Source organism: Hyalella azteca, unplaced genomic scaffold (assembly GCF_000764305.2).
Source record: "Hyalella azteca isolate HAZT.00-mixed unplaced genomic scaffold, Hazt_2.0.2 contig17921, whole genome shotgun sequence".
Taxonomy (NCBI): Eukaryota; Metazoa; Arthropoda; class Malacostraca; order Amphipoda; family Hyalellidae; genus Hyalella; species Hyalella azteca.
The window spans coordinates 25080-44401 of record NW_025947685.1 but is presented as its reverse complement, the minus strand read 5'-3'; the positions used below and the strand labels follow the sequence as shown (position 1 = coordinate 44401).

Here is a 19322-nt window from a genome sequence, read left to right as displayed (position 1 = left end):
TGATCATCTCTGATAGGATTTTTGTATAGTTACTTCTTGCATCGTAGAGTAGATACTGCATGTAGTTCGTGCACCGTTCTTATAGCGTCGTGCAGCACACACACCACTTCATCGTAACACGACTGCCTTGCGATCTGTTCCTGCCAGGAAATATTTACCTACGGTGATATTCTCTTAGTTCAACGATCAAAGAAGACTTTGTCTGATTTTGGCTCTCATAGTTCACGATCTTTGAACATAAGACAATCCTACATTTTCTTAGTTCGACTGTCGGACAAGCCTGCTATTCTCTTAGTTCACGGTCTTTGAATATCGGACAAGCCTGACATTCTCTTAGTTAGACGGTCGGACAAGCCTGATGTTCTCTTAGTTCGCGATCTTCGAACAAGATTAGCATTTTCTTTTTTGCGAACATTCCCGATCGTCGTTAAGCAGGCGTTATATTTTATTAGATCTCGATATTTTCGAGCCATGAACAGGCTAAATGTTTTCTTAGCTCTCAGCTTCCGTTTGGTTTCGGCTGTCTGATCAACCAGAAATAACTTGTTCAGCCGCCGTGAGCTAAAATAACTTGATCTGTGTGTGAAAGTTTTCCAGCTTTTATTTAACTGTGTGCAACTTTAATTAGGTTTGTTAACAAAGTAAACGCAACAGGCGGTAAAAAATCTGCACATTTACAAAATCATCGTGATACCATGTGTGTTATAAATGATTGCGTGTGCTTGAATGAACCTCAATAAGTATCACTGGATATTCTGGTCCTTTCAGGAATTATTCATTTTGCAAGTGTCGAATAGCTCTCTCATCAAGGCATTGTTTGCGTTACGAGAAAACTAAGACGCAATTATGAATTTTGTAAAGATGCTTTTAATTAACAGAAGATTCGCTTGGTTGCGAAGGAAGATATTTTGTTGGTGCGTCAGGTTACTCATCTATAATGTTGAAAATTTGGTGTTTTTTATCCCGTGCCGCTGTTATGGGGGGCAGCTCATGGTCCGCGGTGGAAGTCTCCTTAGTCCCGCTCATAAGAGCACTGCAGTGGGGGTACGTCCTTACTCCAACCCTCCCGCCTCTGCACTGACCTCTCTTGTCTTCACGGTGTCCCTTTTATACCTCACGTGCGGAGACGTTATCTCGGCCTGGCTTCGTTGGCTTGCCTAAAAAAAAACTTTAGTCAGATTTCATTTCACAATTTGATGAACAGAAGTTAATTGGCAAAGTTGTTAACGCCAAAACCCGCATAGAAACGCATAAGGAGAATAGCTCTCTGTAAGTTGTCGCTGGAATCATTCAGCGTTCGACGCCAAAGCACTTCATCGTAGCATTTAATCATAAGATTAAATGCTGCATTTAATTCAAGTTACCAGCGCATTGCTAGTTTTTCTTGACAATAATATCAAATTCTCTGGGTTTACATTATTAACTTCTTTGTATGAAGCCTAACGAAGCCTGGTGACGTGACGGTCTCCAGCACTGGAGGTGGTCGGTGTCTCGCTACTGCGGCTCCCTCTCGCAGTGCGCTGGCACTTTTCATGCCAGTGCTACGCCCCATTAAATGTTGCTTTCAACATGCCATGTGCTTTTATATCAACAGTATTTTCTTGGTCAAAGTTTTATCCAAGTGATGATTATTATTCAAAGCAGTATTGCTCTCTTTGCACGAAGCTTTGAAGAAGATATATTCTCGGGGCCATACTTTCAAAATTCGCTTAAAGTACGTAAGTACTTACGCTCTATTTTCTCGTCTGTGATTGGTGGATTTTGCTTGAAAAGCCGTCAATGATTATTCTTACGATCTTTTATTTTTTTTTAATTATAGGCCTCGGTCTGTAGTCAAGTGCAGAGAGAGCCGCAGTTGCAATCCGCCTGTTTCGTCTCCTCACTATCCCTAACTGCTGGTATAGAGACGTGTTTGGTTGTCTGGGTGTTGCTTCAGCCAAACTCGCATGATGGCCACGCCAAACATTCCTCAAGCATGTGTGTTATTCTTGACAACGAATAACTTTCTATTATCTAAATTGTTTAACTTTTCATCGGCGTCAACGTTGATGTCGTGGTAATACAGATACCGTTTTCCTTCACTATGGAGGAAGGCTTTCCTTCAAGTCATCTTCTTGTGAATGATAACCAAATCTAATACGTCGTAAATATCGAAATATGCGCATTATTTAAATAATTACCAAGTTGCTCTCTTTCATGAATTTGCTCGAAAGCCTGTTATCGCTTAATATCATTGACACCATATAACAGCCTAACATTTAGTTGTCGCTTATCTACCTTTCCTCAATTTTTGAAACTATCGTAAAGGCCTTTGACCTGCTAAAGCTCCACTTCTTAGTGTATTGAGTGTGTGTGGCAATGTCTTAATTTATGGCTGCCACAACAAGACTGACTTTTTCTGTTTATTTGTCAACGAAATTTTTTAGAATTAGAGGTACCGTGTCCAGTCGATTTTTCGTAATACATTTCAGTTTTGAATTTAATTTTCCAATGTCGAATTTTTCAATTTTTTTTACCAACTTCAAAACTTGTTTTTATTCTTCCATCCACTTGTATCGTGGTTGCCAACAGTGTTTTAAACATTGGTGCTTTTTGTATCTTGAATTTAACTTCTTGGTGTGCGCATTATCTCGACGTCGTCCTAATATTTGAATATTTTAAACTAGATTCAATTTGAAACTACATGAGTCGACAACCCAGACCATTTGCTAAAAAAATAATTTATCACAACTAACTGTCTTAATTATTTATTCTTAGTAAGGCAAACTTTTGCGCTAACTCGTCCATATCTGTTTCTTCATTTAATTCATCTACTTCCATTGCAATTGATTCAGCTACTTTTATTAAAATTGATTCTCTGATAATTGTGATACCACTTTCTTCTCTATAAATATTCATGACTGAACTTAGTCGAACTACATTTTTTTCAGTGAATGAGCACTCGGAATTTTGGACAAAATTTGTGGATCGAGTATTTGTATTCAAAACAGTTTCACATGTAATGGTCGCCATCGTGTCTTACTACTTACCTCAGCAAGTTTTAAAATGTATACGCTATACGTGTTGGCTGTACAAAATATTTATGTTATGGTAATAATGAAATTTTAAGCCCACAATCTTATCAGAAGCTAGTGAATTGTTCTGGGGACTAAGCGAGCCACTGTGGCCTAAGTGCCCGTAAATACTGAACTATCGTTCATTCCCTAGTCGCCACTTTCAAGATGGCAATTAAAACGGAGTTGAACGCGCTGCAGTGGGCTCTACTACTTACTTAGGCAAGTTCGAAAATGAATACGCTATACGTGCTGGCTGAACAAAACCTTGTGGGGCTTTGTACACACACGAATGTTAAGGCTCCTAATCTTATCAGAAGCTCTTATCGCAAATAGTTGCTTTATATTCAGTTTGCTCAACAGCCGACTAGAAGCTTTAAATGCTCTCTCAAAAGGTAACGTAACTTATGCCTTGACTCTTGACTGATGAATCATTGATGAACACACGTATGGAAAATTTCTTCACGATTCCGTAGCGGCCTTCCATTAAAGAAAGATTATTTCAATTCGGAAAATCTGTGTAATCAATTTCGAAATTTATTTCAAAGGAAAAAGTAATGTATGCATAATACTAATGTTTATCAATTACAGAGTTTCTTTATTTTGAAACTATGAAAATTTCTTGTTCTAGAGATCTAAATACCAAAAACACGTTTTGTAAGAAGTAGAGGTTGAACATTTTGCTCTATACCCTGGTATTCCCATCGCCTATCAGTCCTTCATGTGTCACACGACTCATTTTTGTTCGCTTTAGACTAGAATCACTAGATGATAATCCGAAAACTAGATAAATTTTAGGTAAAAATGTACGTTTTTTACATTTAGGTAGTTAGGAAATGTACGTTTTTTACATATAGAAACGGCATCGCGTTCAAACTGTGACAGGCACAGAAGCGCACATCTTGTTCACACCTACGAATGAACTCGTAGGGGCAAAATTTAGGAATGAACGGCAACATTTTTTTATTTTTCCTCCAGACGTTTTTTCCTCCGTCCATCGGTCCTATTATAAAGTGTTCTAGCCAAAACTTGTCCTTAAAAACCTATGAGGCCTCGTCAAAACTCTTAGAATATCTTTCATTTTTTCTGGTATATAAAATTCTCTCTAGATAGCAACTCATAAATTCGAAGAATTTAACGCTTTTTACTTCTGGATGGGCATGACAAAAGCAGTTTGTAGCAAGTGCGCCTAGGCAGAACTAACGACAGCGCATTAGTTCTAGTACGCTTAGGTGTTCGAATTTAAGGTTTTCGTTAGTTGTATTTGTTTTCATACATGGATAGTGCTTTTAAGACCGAATCTACGTTCGTTGTCCTGAAATGTATGCCTATTATCACTCGTTTTTAATTATTTTCTACCTAATAACTTCACCTCCCATGCAGTTGAGTTTCTTTCATATTCATTGAATCTCGTTCGATTCCCATCTAAGCTCTCGGTTATACTGTTGTCTTTCTTTGCCTGTGCAACGTTTATTTCGAAATAGTAGAGTCCTCCATCAAATATCGCGGACTTGTACATCCAGGTCGACACGGCAAGAAGTTGCGATGCTCTCTCGTGTACGGATGTGACCTCCTTGCAATTCCTTCGTTTATTGTAAAAATTTTTTATTTTCCAGGGCTTCTTCCACGGCTCAAGTTCTTTGTGAACCAATTTTATTTGAGCCTAATTCTCTTTGCTTCTGAAATGCTCGCGTCATTTCTTCTTGATTTTATCATAGCTGGCGTAATATATTTGATCTTGATGTCATTAATTCTAGTTGTTTAAGGACGCTACACATTGGACTCTTACATAGTACAATCACTAATCTTTTAACGATACTCCTCATGTTCGTTTAATTTATTATCTTTTGTATTAATCGCTCCCAACTTTAACCGGATAGCACGAGGTGAAACTGACACCTCTCGCGTTAATCGAGCTATGCAGTATGAAGAAATAACTTGTTTGTTTAACAACTCGTCACTAACGCTAAATTTTATGCTAAGTTATTCAATTCCTACAGTTAGTTCTGCAATGGATGTAAATTTTGCGAAAGTAGTTGATCAATTGAGTGGAATCGATAGTTAGATTCTTCGAAAGTCGTTTATTAGTAGTAGAGTAGTGGTTGGTAAGTTAGGTTACAGTGATTGTCGATCTATAGTTATGGATCAGGAAAATGACGTGATCATTCGCTGAAATTTTTCTGTGGATCAAATGTTCATTTAAGTCAATTTAGAAAAGACATGCTGGATGGGAACATATGGAAATTATACGTTGAAATCAGTGAATGTGTTTATGCCGAAGTTGGATTTTAAGCTGTGGGAACATTGATAATGTGCATCAGTATATATTCTAAACTTCAACTGAGAAATTGTATAAAATTTCCTTCTTATTTTTGCTCTTGCAAATCTTCTCGTGTATTTATTTAGTTAATTTTCAGTTTTTCACGATTGATGCACTTAACATCCACCTAATTAGTCCTCCTAATTAGTCCCTAAAGTACCACTGAGAATGATGAACTAATTTCACGTGTGTTTGGGTTCTTGGCAGAAACGCCCTTATCCAGGATGCGGTTGATTATAAATTGAATTTGTTTGAATTAATGTCGCGATTTTTATGGGCTTTATTTCGTAGTGACTATGTCGGTGCTTGACAGGGAAATTTAGTATTCAATTATAATGTATTGAGGATGAAGTTTTACCAGTCTATGGTTCTTGGTTAAAAGTGATATGCGTTATATAGGTATTAGTGAGTTTGAGCGAGTTAAAAGTTGATAGTGGGTTATCATGAAGTTGTTGTAAATTAGAAAACGATTTTTAATATTCCATTCTGAGCGTATCGTACAGAAATCAACCCGCAAGCAGGCATTCGGATAAACTAGATACTATAACTTATCATACTGTGCATTCACAATAACGTGAAGAAATTACCGAGCATTCTTAAGTCAGGATTTACAATGCTGCGTTTCAAGAGATACATAACTTGATGTGTTATGGAAGTAATAGAACTATACTGCAGATAGTTTAGAGTAAAAGTCATGATTAGAATTAGACGTGATGTTGCCGTATGCGATGTGTTATGGAAGTAATAGGAGTATACTGCAGATAGTTTTGAGTACAAGTCATGATTAAAAATTTGACGTGATGTTGCCGTATGCCAGATGGAGGACAAGACGAACATCTTGCTGCTGGTGGCGGGCACGCGGAAAGACGTACAGTCCGTCGTGTCGGAGGTTCGTGGTACAGCTATAATGTTCAGTGATGTGATAGCAATGTGACCGGTTGAATATTGATGTCATTGGTACTAGAATGAGAAGTTGAATGTTGGAATCATAGGTACAAAAGAGAGAGCTTGAATGTTGATGTCAATGGTACTAGAATGACAAGTAGAATGTTGAAGTCATGGGTACAAAAGCGAGAGGTTGAATATTGATATCATTTATACAAAAGTGAGTACCGTAGTTGAATGTTCAAGTCATTGGTACAAAAGCGAAGGTTGAATGTTGAGTGAAGCCATGGGTACAAAAGTGAGAGGTTGAATGTTGAGTGAAACCATGGGTACAAAAGTGAGAGGTTGAATGTTGAGTGAAGTGAGGTGTTGAAAGTGAAATATTGTGTAGAAAAGTGAAGAGTTGAAGGTTCGGTGAAATCGTAGTTGGAAAAGTTATGTATTTGATGCCTGAGTTCTCATTTATATGAGAAGTTGTCATCGCCCAAATTTGAAAGTTGAATCTTATTGGGTGACGTGATAAATTGAATTATTTCAATATGTTATTCAAAATTGAATGTCATCTTGTGTCATTGGAGGCAGTTTGGCTGTCAACTCTGATCAGATATTCAGATTGAGTGAATTATTTGAACAATTTTGTCTGAATGGATACATTATACAATAAAGCAGTATTTTGGCTATACATCAATTTTTAGTTAATAAAGTAAATTATGCAAACGCCTTATAGACTCCCAACGACTTAGTGCAATGTTATGTGACTAATTGAATAATTTTTTTAGATTTAATGAATTGAATTTGCTTAATTAAAGCTCAATTGAGTGCTTTTTCTGCAGGGCATGTCGCTGGTATGGGAGTCCTACAAGCTGGACCCTTACGTACAGCGCCTCGCAGAAATTGTCTTCTGCTTCCAAGAGAAAGTCAGTTCAATTATTGATATCTCGTGTGACTCGAATTCTATACTTATATAGATTATGTAATTTGTAGAATTGAAATTTCATTATCATTTGATATTTTTTATTCCAAGTTGAAATTAAGGAATGAACGTTCGACTTTCAAGCAACTGGAATTGTGTTATTTAATAACTTGCTCATTTTAATGCAACTTCAATATTTTTATTGAAAATCTTTACTTCAATATAGTACGTAATTTATTTGTATGCCTCAACTTGTGGATGTTTTGCAGGTAGATGATCTGCTTGTGGTGGAAGAGCAGCTGGAGGCGGACGTGAGGTCTCTGGACACCTGCCAGTATGCGCACCACGTCTTCAAGGAGATACTCGCCAAGATCCAGAAGGCCGTTGACGACCTCTCCCTCCACCAGTACTCGAACCTACACATTTGGGTTCAGAGACTTGATCAGCAGGTGAGAACCTTCCTAAGACCTCACTGAACTAAGAGGGTGAGAACCTTCCCATGGCTTCCTGTTGAACTAAGAGGGTGAGAACCTTCCAGTGACCTCACTGTGAACTATAGGGTGAGAACCTTCCAGTGCCCTCACTGTGAACTAAGGAGGTGAGAACCTTCCAGTGCCCTCACTGTGAACTGAGAGGGTGAGAACTTTCCAGTGCCCTCACTGTGAACTAAGAGGGTGAGAACCTTCCAGTGACCTAACGATGAAGTAAAGATGCGAGAATATTCCTATGACCCGACTGATATGGCTTGTGGTTCCTTGTGATACAAGGTTTTATCACTATCCCATTATTGAACATCATAATTGCATTTATCACAGTTTAATTATATTTATCTTCTCACGCTGGAGTGCAGGCGTGGACGGCGGCGCTGAAAGGCGTCGCGGATGACCCCGAAGACATTCCCATGGACACGGACGCGCCGGATAAGCCAGTCACTTACAAGCTGGGCGGCAATCCTAAGGTCAGATCTTCATCTATGTGCTCTCTAATTCTAATTACCGTTTATCTTGCTATTCGAAGTATCGTTTCTTGCCATACCGAAGGAAATTCTGGAAAACAAAACGCAAAACTTGGTCTCTCATAATGAATATATATATTAAGAGCTGGTTCACTCGGATCGAATTCAGACAAGCTGAACTTATCACTCTTGGCTGGTTGACGTCATCTTTGAATGGGCTGCCTATTGTTGACTGGCTTGTTATGTGTGCAGATCGAGCAAGTAGTACACGAGGTGCGCATCACAAACCAGCTGCTTTACCTTCACCCCAGCATGGAGGAGGCCCGCTACCAGATCATGCAGCAGTTCTTTGCCTGGCAAGCCATAGTCACCAGCCAGAACAAAATTCAGAGCACGCGTTACCAGGTGCTGCTTCTTCATATATCTTCCACAAGTTACTTAAAATTGTTAGCACAGGAACATCTTTTTGATTTGTTGCCCGCTAATTACCTGTTATTGTTAGGAAGTTGATCTATATTGAAGTTTGTTTTAGAACTGTACATTCAATGGGTAAACTTAGCTCAGATTGAAATGTTATCTGATTTGTACATTCAAAGATGAAAATCTTCACTCTTCATTATTCCATATATGCCAAACATCAGGAGTTCTCGAATATAGTTGTCCGTTTTTGTGCGACCGAAGGTTGAAAAATATTCGATGATTTTTGAATTGAAGTTTTTCTCATGGTTGTTGTGTGTTATTATTCTAAGGTTGGTCTGGACCGCCCCCTGAAAGAATGGTACCGGAACCTGATCTTGATGATCCCTGAGGGCAACAAGGGCAGCATTGCTGCTTACAAGGCCATCGATGAAGTCGTCACGCAGGTACGCATTTTTCACATGTGACGTTAAATTTATGTTGTAATATATTTGGCGGCAGATCGTGTGCGTGTGTAAATTGCCTATCCTGGTAATGGCAACTTGGTAAGGAATGGGTGTGATAAGTCAGTTTTTCCGGACACTTGATGCCACTGGTAGTTCCACGACCATCACTGGCTCGCTGCCCCGCCAGAACCATTTTATTGCATTACACAACATCCTGCACAAACCAGTTACTCATTTATCGAGAGTTGGATGAATGGTTGAGTTGACCATGATCTGAGCTTCCCGGAAGATCTTGTCCTCAATGAGACTCGAACCCGGGAGCTGGGTGCGAGAGACAGTCTCTCATCATTGGGCGCCGCAGCTCTCAACGTGGCGATAGAAAACTTACCATTACGTCTATTGTTTCTCTTGTATCTTTTCCATTGTGAATTTTGTGACTCGGTATGTAATGTACTGTTTTGCTGTCACTCAACTAAATTGTTTTTATAATAACCAACAGGTGCAGGAATACGTGCAGCAGTGGCTGCAATATCAGGCGCTGTGGGACCTGCAGCCTGATCACCTCTACGGCCAACTTGGCGAGGACGTTGCCTGGTATTTCTTATTACTTTATCGCATTTTTTTTTTTGCTTTATTCATGTTCTTTAACTTTGTTTATTTGTGAAGTGGAAGAAGTTTGAATTTTAAAGTATAACAGAGATAATGTTCATCGTAATTTGATTAAAGTAATTTGTTGTTCTTCCTGGGAAGTTCATATCAATGGGCATTGTTTGTTGCACGATTAATGCAAACGATAATTGCGACGGCATCTTGCCTTCAAACTTTATTTCATTTCATGCTCCAGAGCAATTTCTGGTCCCATTATCGAACTAGCTCTGCCATGGTCTTCGATTTGATTCTGTAAAAAGCTTATGCCCAATCCTCTAAGATGAGTAATAATCAGTTAACCCGGGCTATTAGAATAAGTTGCCTTTCCAGGTTCCTGAAAGCATAGTGAAATGCAGGAAGTTCCAATTCTTAATTTGTATTATTTATATCATGTTCTTATTTATATATAACTTGGTCACTATATAATGAAGATGTATGGTCGTTTCAGTTGGATGAAGCTGCTTCAAGACATCAAACAATGCCGCACGACGTTCGACACGTCGGAAACGCGTAAATCGTTCGGTCCTGTGGTGGTGGACTACGCGAAGGTGCAGAGCAAAGTTTCGCTCAAATACGACTCGTGGCACAAAGATGTGCTCAGCAAGTTTGGGCAGCTGCTGGGGCAGGAGATGACACAGTTCCACGCTCAGGTCTGTGTCGTATTCATTCCAGCTTCTACAAACATAGGTTTGCACTGTGGAAATTTTATAATAAGAGTACCATGCCCACATCTGGACGCTTTTTGTCTTCATCTTATTGTTGTCGGATGTGGTATATAATTGCTGATTTATTGTTACAAAAATGGTGTATGTTTAACGATGCAAGCGGCAAAGGATAGTTGAGCAACTTGTACCTTAGAATTATTTATCTCTGATGTTATACGTGACGTGATTTAATACTGCTTTTTAGGTGTTCAAGAGCCGCAGTGAACTGGAGCAACAGAGCATAGACTCCTCGAGCACATCTGATGCCGTGACCCTCATCACTTACGTGCAGGCGCTGAAGAGGAAGATGACGGGCTGGGGCAAGCAGGTGTGCCTTGTATATCTTATCTGCAGGGCCCTAGTTATTTACCGAACCTTTTTGAATTCTTTGCTTGTTTGAATGTAGATGTGTTCTTCTAAATCTGTTCTGGTGAACATTTGACTTTCCTCGTTTGTGGAACATGCCATAATGGGGAAAATGTTACGATTAACCAAAGACTTGGCTCGAAGAAGGCAGATGAATGCATTGGAGAGTATTATATGTATAATTTATTTTTGATGTTATAATTAACTTCATGATTGAGATCTGTTCTGGATATTGTTTGCAGGTGGAGATGTACGTAGAAGGACAGCGCATCTTAGAAAGGCAGAGGTTCCAGTTTCCGCTGCAGTGGCTGCACGTTGACAACATTGAGGGCGAGTGGGGCGCATTCAATGAAATCATTCGACGCAAAGACACGTCTATTCAAACACAGGTAACGGTTTGATCTTCTCAGTATTGAAGAATTTATTAAATGGTGCGTTGCAGAATTGTGTACGAATGAATAACTTTAAGAGTATAGATTAACAGTAACAGTTTTACACTTTTCTTATTCCTTTTGTCCATTATATTTCGGTAATTCGTAAGTTTTTCAACTATGGTTGTAACAAAATTGCAATTATTTTCATTTTAGTTCAGTATCTACGTATTACATTTAATTTTTAATATTATTTGTGCCGTAACATCATAGATGGTCAGTTTTTAATGCCGCTTTTGTTTCTGCGTTTCAGGTTGCGCAGCTGCAGCACAAAATCGTGGCAGAAGACAAAGCTGTCGAGGTTCGCACCAACGACTACCTCCAGGAGTGGGAGCGTGCCAAGCCCGTGGAGGGACACCTAAGACCTGACCAGGCGCTCAAAGATCTTGCCCTCTATGAGAGCAAATTTACTAAACTCAAGGACGATCGCGACAACGTTGCCAAGGCCAAAGAGGCTCTGGAGCTACAAGAACCTGGAGTTCTGAACACATCTGATGACCGCATGGCCGTTGCATATGAAGAAATGCAAGACCTGAAGGGAGTTTGGACGGAGCTTGCCAAAATCTGGGAGCAAGTCGATGAAATGAAAGAAAAACCCTGGCTTTCCATCCAACCCCGGAAATTGCGCTCACAGTTGGATGCCCTTATTGGGCAGCTCAAGGAACTGCCTGCTCGCCTGCGACAGTACGCTAGCTACGAGTACGTAAAGAAAATGTTGCAGAGCTACACTAAAGTGAACGTTCTTATCATCGAACTCAAGAGCGACGCTCTAAAGGAGCGTCACTGGAAGCAACTGATGAGACAGCTTCGAGTAAGTTGGGCCTTGAGCGAACTTACTCTGGGACAGGTCTGGGACGTGGACCTCAACAAGAACGAGGGCATCTTGAAAGATGTTATAATCACAGCTCAGGGAGAGATGGCGCTAGAAGAATTCCTTAAGCAAGTGAGGGAGTCGTGGCAAAACTACCAGTTAGATCTTATTAACTACCAGAACAAGTGTAAGATCATAAGAGGATGGGATGACCTCTTCAATAAAGTGAAGGAGCACATCAACAGCGTTGCGGCCATGAAGCTTTCCCCTTACTATAGAGTATTTGAAGAAGATGCCTTGACATGGGAGGAGAAACTAAACCGCATCAGCGCTCTCTTCGACGTATGGATTGATGTACAGAGACGCTGGGTTTACCTTGAAGGTATTTTTTCCGGCTCTGACGACATCAAGGCTCTTCTACCTGTCGAGACATCGCGGTTTGCCAGCATCAGTACAGAGTTCCTGAACCTCATGAAGAAGGTGGGCAAGAGCCCCATGGTCATGGATGTACTCAACATCCAAGGTGTTCAGCGTTCTCTTGAACGGCTTGCTGACCTACTAGGCAAAATTCAAAAAGCTCTTGGTGAATACTTGGAGCGAGAACGATCGTCGTTCCCACGTTTCTATTTCGTTGGAGACGAAGATTTGCTGGAAATAATCGGCAACAGTAAGAACATCCCTCGCTTGCAGAAGCATTTCAAGAAAATGTTTGCCGGAGTTGCTGCAATTATCCTAAATGAGGATAATACAATCGTCACTGGCATTGCTTCTCGTGAAGGCGAAGAAGTCATTTTCAAGAATCCCGTGAACACCATCGAAAATCCAAAAATAAATGAATGGCTGTCCCTTATCGAAAAAGAAATGCGCATGACCTTGGCTCAAAACCTTGCCTCTGCGGTTTCAGACATCCGTCAACTCAAGCACTCCGGCACGAACTCATCTGCCTACATGGAGTGGTGTGACAGCTACCAGGCGCAGCTCGTGGTGCTAGCTGCGCAGATCAGCTGGAGCGAAGACGTCGAAGGAGCCCTTGCGTCAGGCGACTCGACAGCCCTAAACAATGTCTTACAGCAGGTGGAGTCCACATTAACCCTGCTAGCCGACTCTGTGCTACAGGAACAGCCTGCACTGCGACGCAAGAAACTAGAGCATCTCATTAATGAGTTTGTTCACAAGCGAACGGTCACTCGCAACCTTGCAAGGATGAACATCAACAACTCTAAATCCTTCCAGTGGCTGTGTCAAATGCGATACTACCTCGACCTGAAGCAAACCGACCCTCTGAAGCAACTGAGCATCCACATGGCCAATGCCAAGTTCAACTATGGGTTCGAGTACCTCGGAGTGCAGGATCGTCTCGTGCAGACGCCTCTTACGGACCGTTGCTACCTCACCATGACCCAGGCGCTTGAGTCGCGTCTTGGCGGTTCACCCTTTGGACCCGCCGGTACAGGCAAAACAGAGTCCGTTAAAGCCCTCGGTAACCAACTCGGGCGCTTCGTTCTTGTCTTCAATTGTGACGAAACGTTCGATTTTCAGGCCATGGGGCGAATCTTCGTCGGTCTTTGTCAGGTAATCTATAATTGTTGCAATATCGTGGCGGATTAACAGACATTCTGTCTCGTTGCTATGTGTGCTTAATTTTTCTTGTTGCATTTAACTACGCTCGTCATTCATTTCAAGCCTATAATCATCATAATGTGGGGTTGTTAGTTTCTTAGTCATACATTCGATTCTTTGCTGTCCTATTCTATTCAAAACCCAACTGAATGTAGAGCTATGATCATGAATTACGATTGTTTACACTCTCAATATTTACTTTTACATATCAGGAGTCAAGACCATTTAATTGGCTGATTTTGTATCGTACTGTGCTTTTTCTTCAAACTGTACGTTTTCACATTAACAAACATCACTTGTTTTACTTTTCTCTCTCTGTATTATTTAAAGCCGCCTCTGGTTTTGAGCCGAATCACTTGTAGAATAGACATGAATGTTTTTATTTTATCGTTGCACTAGGTTGGTGCCTGGGGCTGCTTCGATGAGTTCAACCGTCTTGAGGAGCGGATGCTGTCTGCGGTGTCTCAGCAGGTGCAGACCATACAAGAGGCCCTCAAGGGAGAGGCTGATAATAAGAGCTCTGCTGGCACCATTAGCGTCGAGCTCGTCGGCAAGCAGGTATCACAATCTCTTCTTCAGTTTTGCAACCGTGCTGATTATCTGCATCAAAACCGTGTGTATTGAACCGTTATTTTGTCGTTACGATGTAACTAATGTAATGATAATAGTAGCCGCCTGCAGGCACCAGAATAACTTTTGACTTAAGCATCAAAACTATGTGTATTGAACCTATTATTAAGCTGTTAATATGTAGCTAAGGCAATGACAAAAGATTAAAAGATAATCATTGTAGCAAGACTCGTTGACTAAGTTATAAGCAATCGTCAAAGATGTTTGCCTTTTTTTGTGCCAGAAGCGCCATTATCGGCAAATATGTGCTTTCGTTCCTCAACTTTCAGCGTTAAGGAGTAACGGTTCTTTGAATGAATTGTCTAGAAAAATTATCGAGTAATTATTCACAGGTCAAAGTTTCCACGGACATGGCAATATTCATCACAATGAACCCTGGCTACGCCGGTCGTTCCAACCTCCCCGACAACTTGAAGAAGCTCTTCAGGTGAGATATGATATCATCTTTAAAATGTCATACCGCTGTTTACGAGATAATAGAACAGTGGTTCCCAAAGTGGGCGATACCGCCTCCCTAGGGGCGGCGGAAAGATCTGGGGGGACGGTGAGGTAAAAGAGGGCGGTGGGGGCGGCATTCTAAAGGCGATGTCAGAAGTTCGAACGTTTGTTTGACGATTTGTACAAAACGCTTGCAGCTACACGGCTCGCTGTGATGGGGTTTTCCACCAGATCTTGGTTTTTTAACCTCTCCTGGGAATAAACGAGGTTGATGAGGAATTTGAAGCAGGAATTTAACTTCTCCTGGGAATAATTAAAAATTTGGGGGCGCTAGGGATTCTAATGTTTTTCTGGGTAGGCGCTAGGAATTAACTGGGTAGCCAAGGGGCCGCCAGCCTGCTAAAGTTTGAGAACCACCGTTGAAGACCAATATTCATAGATAGACATTTGGACGTTGTATTTAGTGTGCTAGTTTAGATTGTAACTCCGATGTTTCTGCTCTGACAAATTTTTTAGCTCTTAGTCACGATGGCATATATGAGTTAAGGGGACCAAAAGTGGATTAACATGCTCCCTCTGGCATCTATTTTAAGATCAGAGTGAACTTAATTTATAAGTTATCTCTTGTAGACTAAATTATTTACAAGAATGTGTGTGTGAAATTATTATTTGTATTCGCTGCAAAATTAAAATATTTTTCGGCAGTGAAAATGTAAGTGGGTAATTAATTCCCGGCCACTTAAAATAGAAAAAATGTTTTTTTTTTTACCGACATCCTGTCATTGACAGATCCCTGGCCATGACGAGGCCTGATCGCCAGCTTATAGCGGAAGTGATGCTCTTCAGTCAAGGCTTCCGCACTGCTGAGAAGCTGGCGAGCAAGATTGTGCCCTTCTTCAAGTGAGTTTGGATCCCAGCCGCATTGAATCTTCTTTGAATATTATAGTTATGAATTTGTTGCATGTATGCTCTTTGTGGTTCATAGACGAATCGCAATTAATCTCTTCTTTCCAGTTTGAAAAAATTTCTGCATAACTGTCCACATTTCTGGCTTTGTATGTGATCCAAAGCGATCATTCGCTTGCTGATTCTCAATGTTCAGTAGTCTTATGGCTAATTTATTTGTACTTGAAAACTGCATTTTGGTGCCCTGTAATCTTTGAAACGGAAAACCTTTTTGAGCCGTGCCATTAAAACTCGTTTACGTACGCGTAGCGGCTGTTTTTTCGTCTGGGATTGGTAGGATTTAACTTGAAAATCCTTCAATGATTGGCTGACTTAGTTACAAACTCGTGACTTTTTGACGCATTTTCTCATTTATGGAAAAAATGCGTTATTGTGCTCGTCATGTCCGTCCGTCTGTCCGTGACTTCATGATTTCGTCGACGAGAGAATGCGCTTTCCGTCACTCACTGCAGTGAGTACAGAGTTATATTTTTTTGATAGTACTGCCCGTGACTAGCACAGTTGTAGCGATCGAAAACACCTCACCTCCCTACCTCTTTGCCAGGCTCTGCGACGAGCAGCTGTCGAATCAGTCGCACTACGACTTCGGGCTGCGCGCCCTCAAATCTGTGCTTGTGTCCGCCGGCAACGTCAAGCGCGACCGAATCTTGAGGATCAAGGAAGAGAAACTCTCACAGAACGAAAGAGTTGATGAGGCAGATATTGCCGAACATCTTCCAGAACAGGAGGTTAGTGAGCATTGTTAAAACTTGTATTCATCATTTTTAAATGTAATATGAAAACGAATTATTTGACCCCCAAGCTTCTAAATGCTTTTATATCGTGTGCATGTCAGCCAGATTTGTATGCTCGAATACTCGGCTTCCAGTTATCTAAAGTGTGTATTTACATTCTGTTTTCCCAGATCCTCATTCAGAGTGTTTGCGAGACCATGGTCCCGAAGCTGGTAGCTGAAGATATCCCGCTGCTCTTCTCGCTACTTTCGGACGTCTTCCCTGGCATCGAATACAACAGGGCGCAAATGACGGCACTCAAGGAACACATTCGCAGCGTAAGTTTCAAGAAAAAATTACTATTCATTTTTTTTATAATGGTTTACAACGAGTGCAGTGGTATCAAGGTACCGCAGTGACCAACTAATATTTGTGACGAATTGTTTTAATACGTTAGGAAATTTTCAAACTTTTGTCACTGTAACTGCCTGGATTGCTTCAAATATTTATAAAATTTTAGGTTTTAGAAAGTTATTACTGTTTAGCTGTTAAGGTCTCGACATTTTTCTTTTCAGCGAGTTGCTGATAAAATTTGAAAAATTGATCAGCATTCAATGTTCTTCTCGAATTGACTGATGATTGTTCTGACTAATTCCTTTGATCATTCATAACGTGTTGCTTACGGTCAGGTTTGCCGCGAACAATACTTCGTGTGCGGTGAAGCGGAGGAACAAGGCGCTCACTGGATGGAGAAGGTGAGACTGTCAAGCTCGATCTATTTTCAGCGTGACTGTATAGAGTTCTTAATTCGTGTATTTATTTTTAAGGAGTTTTGTTTTGCTATCTGCAAGTGAATTCCAAATTTTCAAAGTACCAATCCATTGCAAAATATGTCTGCTGATGTTTATGGTTGCATTCCTAGTGTTAAAAATTGAAAGGAAGTGTAGAAATACGTTGATATGTATCGTGATTTTTAATTTTTGGTTATTAAGCTCCGTAGAATTGTTTAGTTCCTTTGTTACTTTGTATTGACTGGAAATGTGGTACGTCAGCTCTGTAAGTGACATTCCCTTGTAACTCGTGAGCTTTTTTTCTATCTATATCTTGGGATGCTTGAGAAGAACGTTATGAACGACGAATGTATTTCATTAGCGTTTCATTTTCAATCACTGATAGTTATTTTCATTTGTTGTAAGTGATCTTGTTCACTTTAGTTTACAGTTTACTTACCTTCAGTTGTTTGTCCTCTCGAGTACGACTGAAACTTCAAATCATTGTTTGTGTCTAATTTTTATCCGTCTGCAGTCCGTTATTATGCACGAAACTTTTCCCGCCTGAAATCTCCCCTTACTTTTAACGTAGGTATATGCTATATTTAGGCAAGGATTAGCACTACTAATGCATCTCCTTACTCTATAGCCTGCACCTTGTACTTGTCAACGAGAATAAAAACTGCTGCGAATGGATGCTAATACATTTGCATATCAGTCCCTATTGGAAAGGTTCACTGAATTTCTCTCGTGTATTGCTTTCTCTCGTGTACACCAGCTGTACCAAATCAGTTCGTTGTTTGAAGTATGTTTTTGGTAATTGGCTCGTGACTGTAAGGTTTATCTGTTCCTTAACGCTGCGTGGCTCAGGGGCCTAGCCCTGGTGAAGGATGGTGTGACAAGGTAAGAAGCTCGCCATTCTCTTCAGCGATTAATAATCATCACAGCATCTTGCATTTAATATTTACCTTTAGTGTGCGTGTAGATAATTTCTCCCGCCTCCTCTTTGCTGTATTGTATTGATATTTATAACCTCGAATGACGCGACTTTCGAATGGTAAGACATAATTTCTATCAAGGTGAAAATTTGTTATTTTCACGATATTATTACCATTGAATCATCCTCATTCTGTAGTAAGTTGCGAAAATAATTAACGATCTTTTCTTGCCATTCAAGTTAGGTTTGTTTCACCACTCATTTCTACAATTTTTACATTTCCTGCGTGTGAAAACTAGTCACAAGAGAATTGTTCAAAAATGTGAACAGTCAGTGACATCATCCTTGCCCGTAGTGTATTTAGTTTTTCTAGCGTCACGTTTTTATTATTGCAGGTACTGCAGCTGTACCAAATCAGTTCGTTGTTTGAAGTATGTTTTTGGTAATTGGCTCGTGACTGTAAAGTTTATCTGTTTCTTAATGCTGCGTGGCTCAGGGGCCTAGCCCTGGTGAAGGATGGTGTGACAAGGTAAGAAGCTCGCCCATTCTCATCAGTGATTAATTTTCATCAAAGCATCTTGCATTAAATATTCACTTTTATTGTGCCTGTGTTTAATTTCTCCTTCGTCCTCTTTTCTGTATTTTATTGATATTTATAACCTCGAATAACGCGACTTTCGAATAGTACGACATGATTTCTTTATGATAAAATTTGTTATTTTCATGTTATCGTTTCCGTTGAATCATTCTATAGTAGGTTGCAAAAATAATTTACGATATTTTTCTTGGCATTCAAGTTGGGTTTTACCACTCATTTCTACAATTTCTATATTTTCTGCGTGTGAAAACTAATAACAAGAGAATTCTTCAAAAATTTGAACCGTTAGTGACATCATCCTTGCCCGTAGTGTATTTTATTTTTCAAGCGTCATGTTTTTCATCATTGCAGGTACTGCAGCTGTACCAAATCAGCCAACTGAATCACGGCCTGATGATGGTCGGTCCGAGCGGGTCCGGGAAGAGCACCGCATGGCGTGTCCTGCTCAAGGCGCTTGAGCGTCTGGAGGGCGTCGAGGGTGTCGCTCACGTCATCGACCCTAAGGCCATGAGCAAGGAAGCCCTGTATGGTGTGCTGGACCCCAACACCAGGGAATGGACTGACGGTCTATTTACCCACATACTCAGGTCTGGCGTGAATTCTTGAGATGTGCAAGGCATAAAGCCGTAGTCTTTGGCACTGTCCTGTGTTTGATAATGGTTAGTTTGGTTTAGTGCGAACTATTCTACTGCCGCTTATGA

The 19322-nt window shown here is 40.4% G+C and overlaps 1 protein-coding gene across 1 annotated transcript in view; it reads left to right on the top strand.

The window, feature by feature from the left end:
* The window catches only part of LOC108679838 (dynein heavy chain, cytoplasmic), a 48922-nt gene that overhangs the window by 15194 nt on the left and 14406 nt on the right, over positions 1-19322 (top strand). The window contains exons 18-37 of the mRNA XM_047885436.1: positions 988-1044; positions 6191-6262; positions 7092-7175; positions 7441-7646; positions 8006-8129; positions 8379-8531; positions 8876-8989; positions 9489-9583; positions 10086-10287; positions 10547-10669; positions 10950-11096; positions 11392-13521; positions 13969-14127; positions 14532-14626; positions 15427-15537; positions 16148-16331; positions 16508-16654; positions 17006-17071; positions 17957-17989; positions 18973-19208. Of these exons, the coding sequence (XP_047741392.1) occupies positions 988-1044; positions 6191-6262; positions 7092-7175; positions 7441-7646; positions 8006-8129; positions 8379-8531; positions 8876-8989; positions 9489-9583; positions 10086-10287; positions 10547-10669; positions 10950-11096; positions 11392-13521; positions 13969-14127; positions 14532-14626; positions 15427-15537; positions 16148-16331; positions 16508-16654; positions 17006-17071; positions 17957-17989; positions 18973-19208 (4538 nt within the window). The remainder of the gene's footprint in view (positions 1-987; positions 1045-6190; positions 6263-7091; positions 7176-7440; positions 7647-8005; positions 8130-8378; positions 8532-8875; positions 8990-9488; positions 9584-10085; positions 10288-10546; positions 10670-10949; positions 11097-11391; positions 13522-13968; positions 14128-14531; positions 14627-15426; positions 15538-16147; positions 16332-16507; positions 16655-17005; positions 17072-17956; positions 17990-18972; positions 19209-19322) is intronic.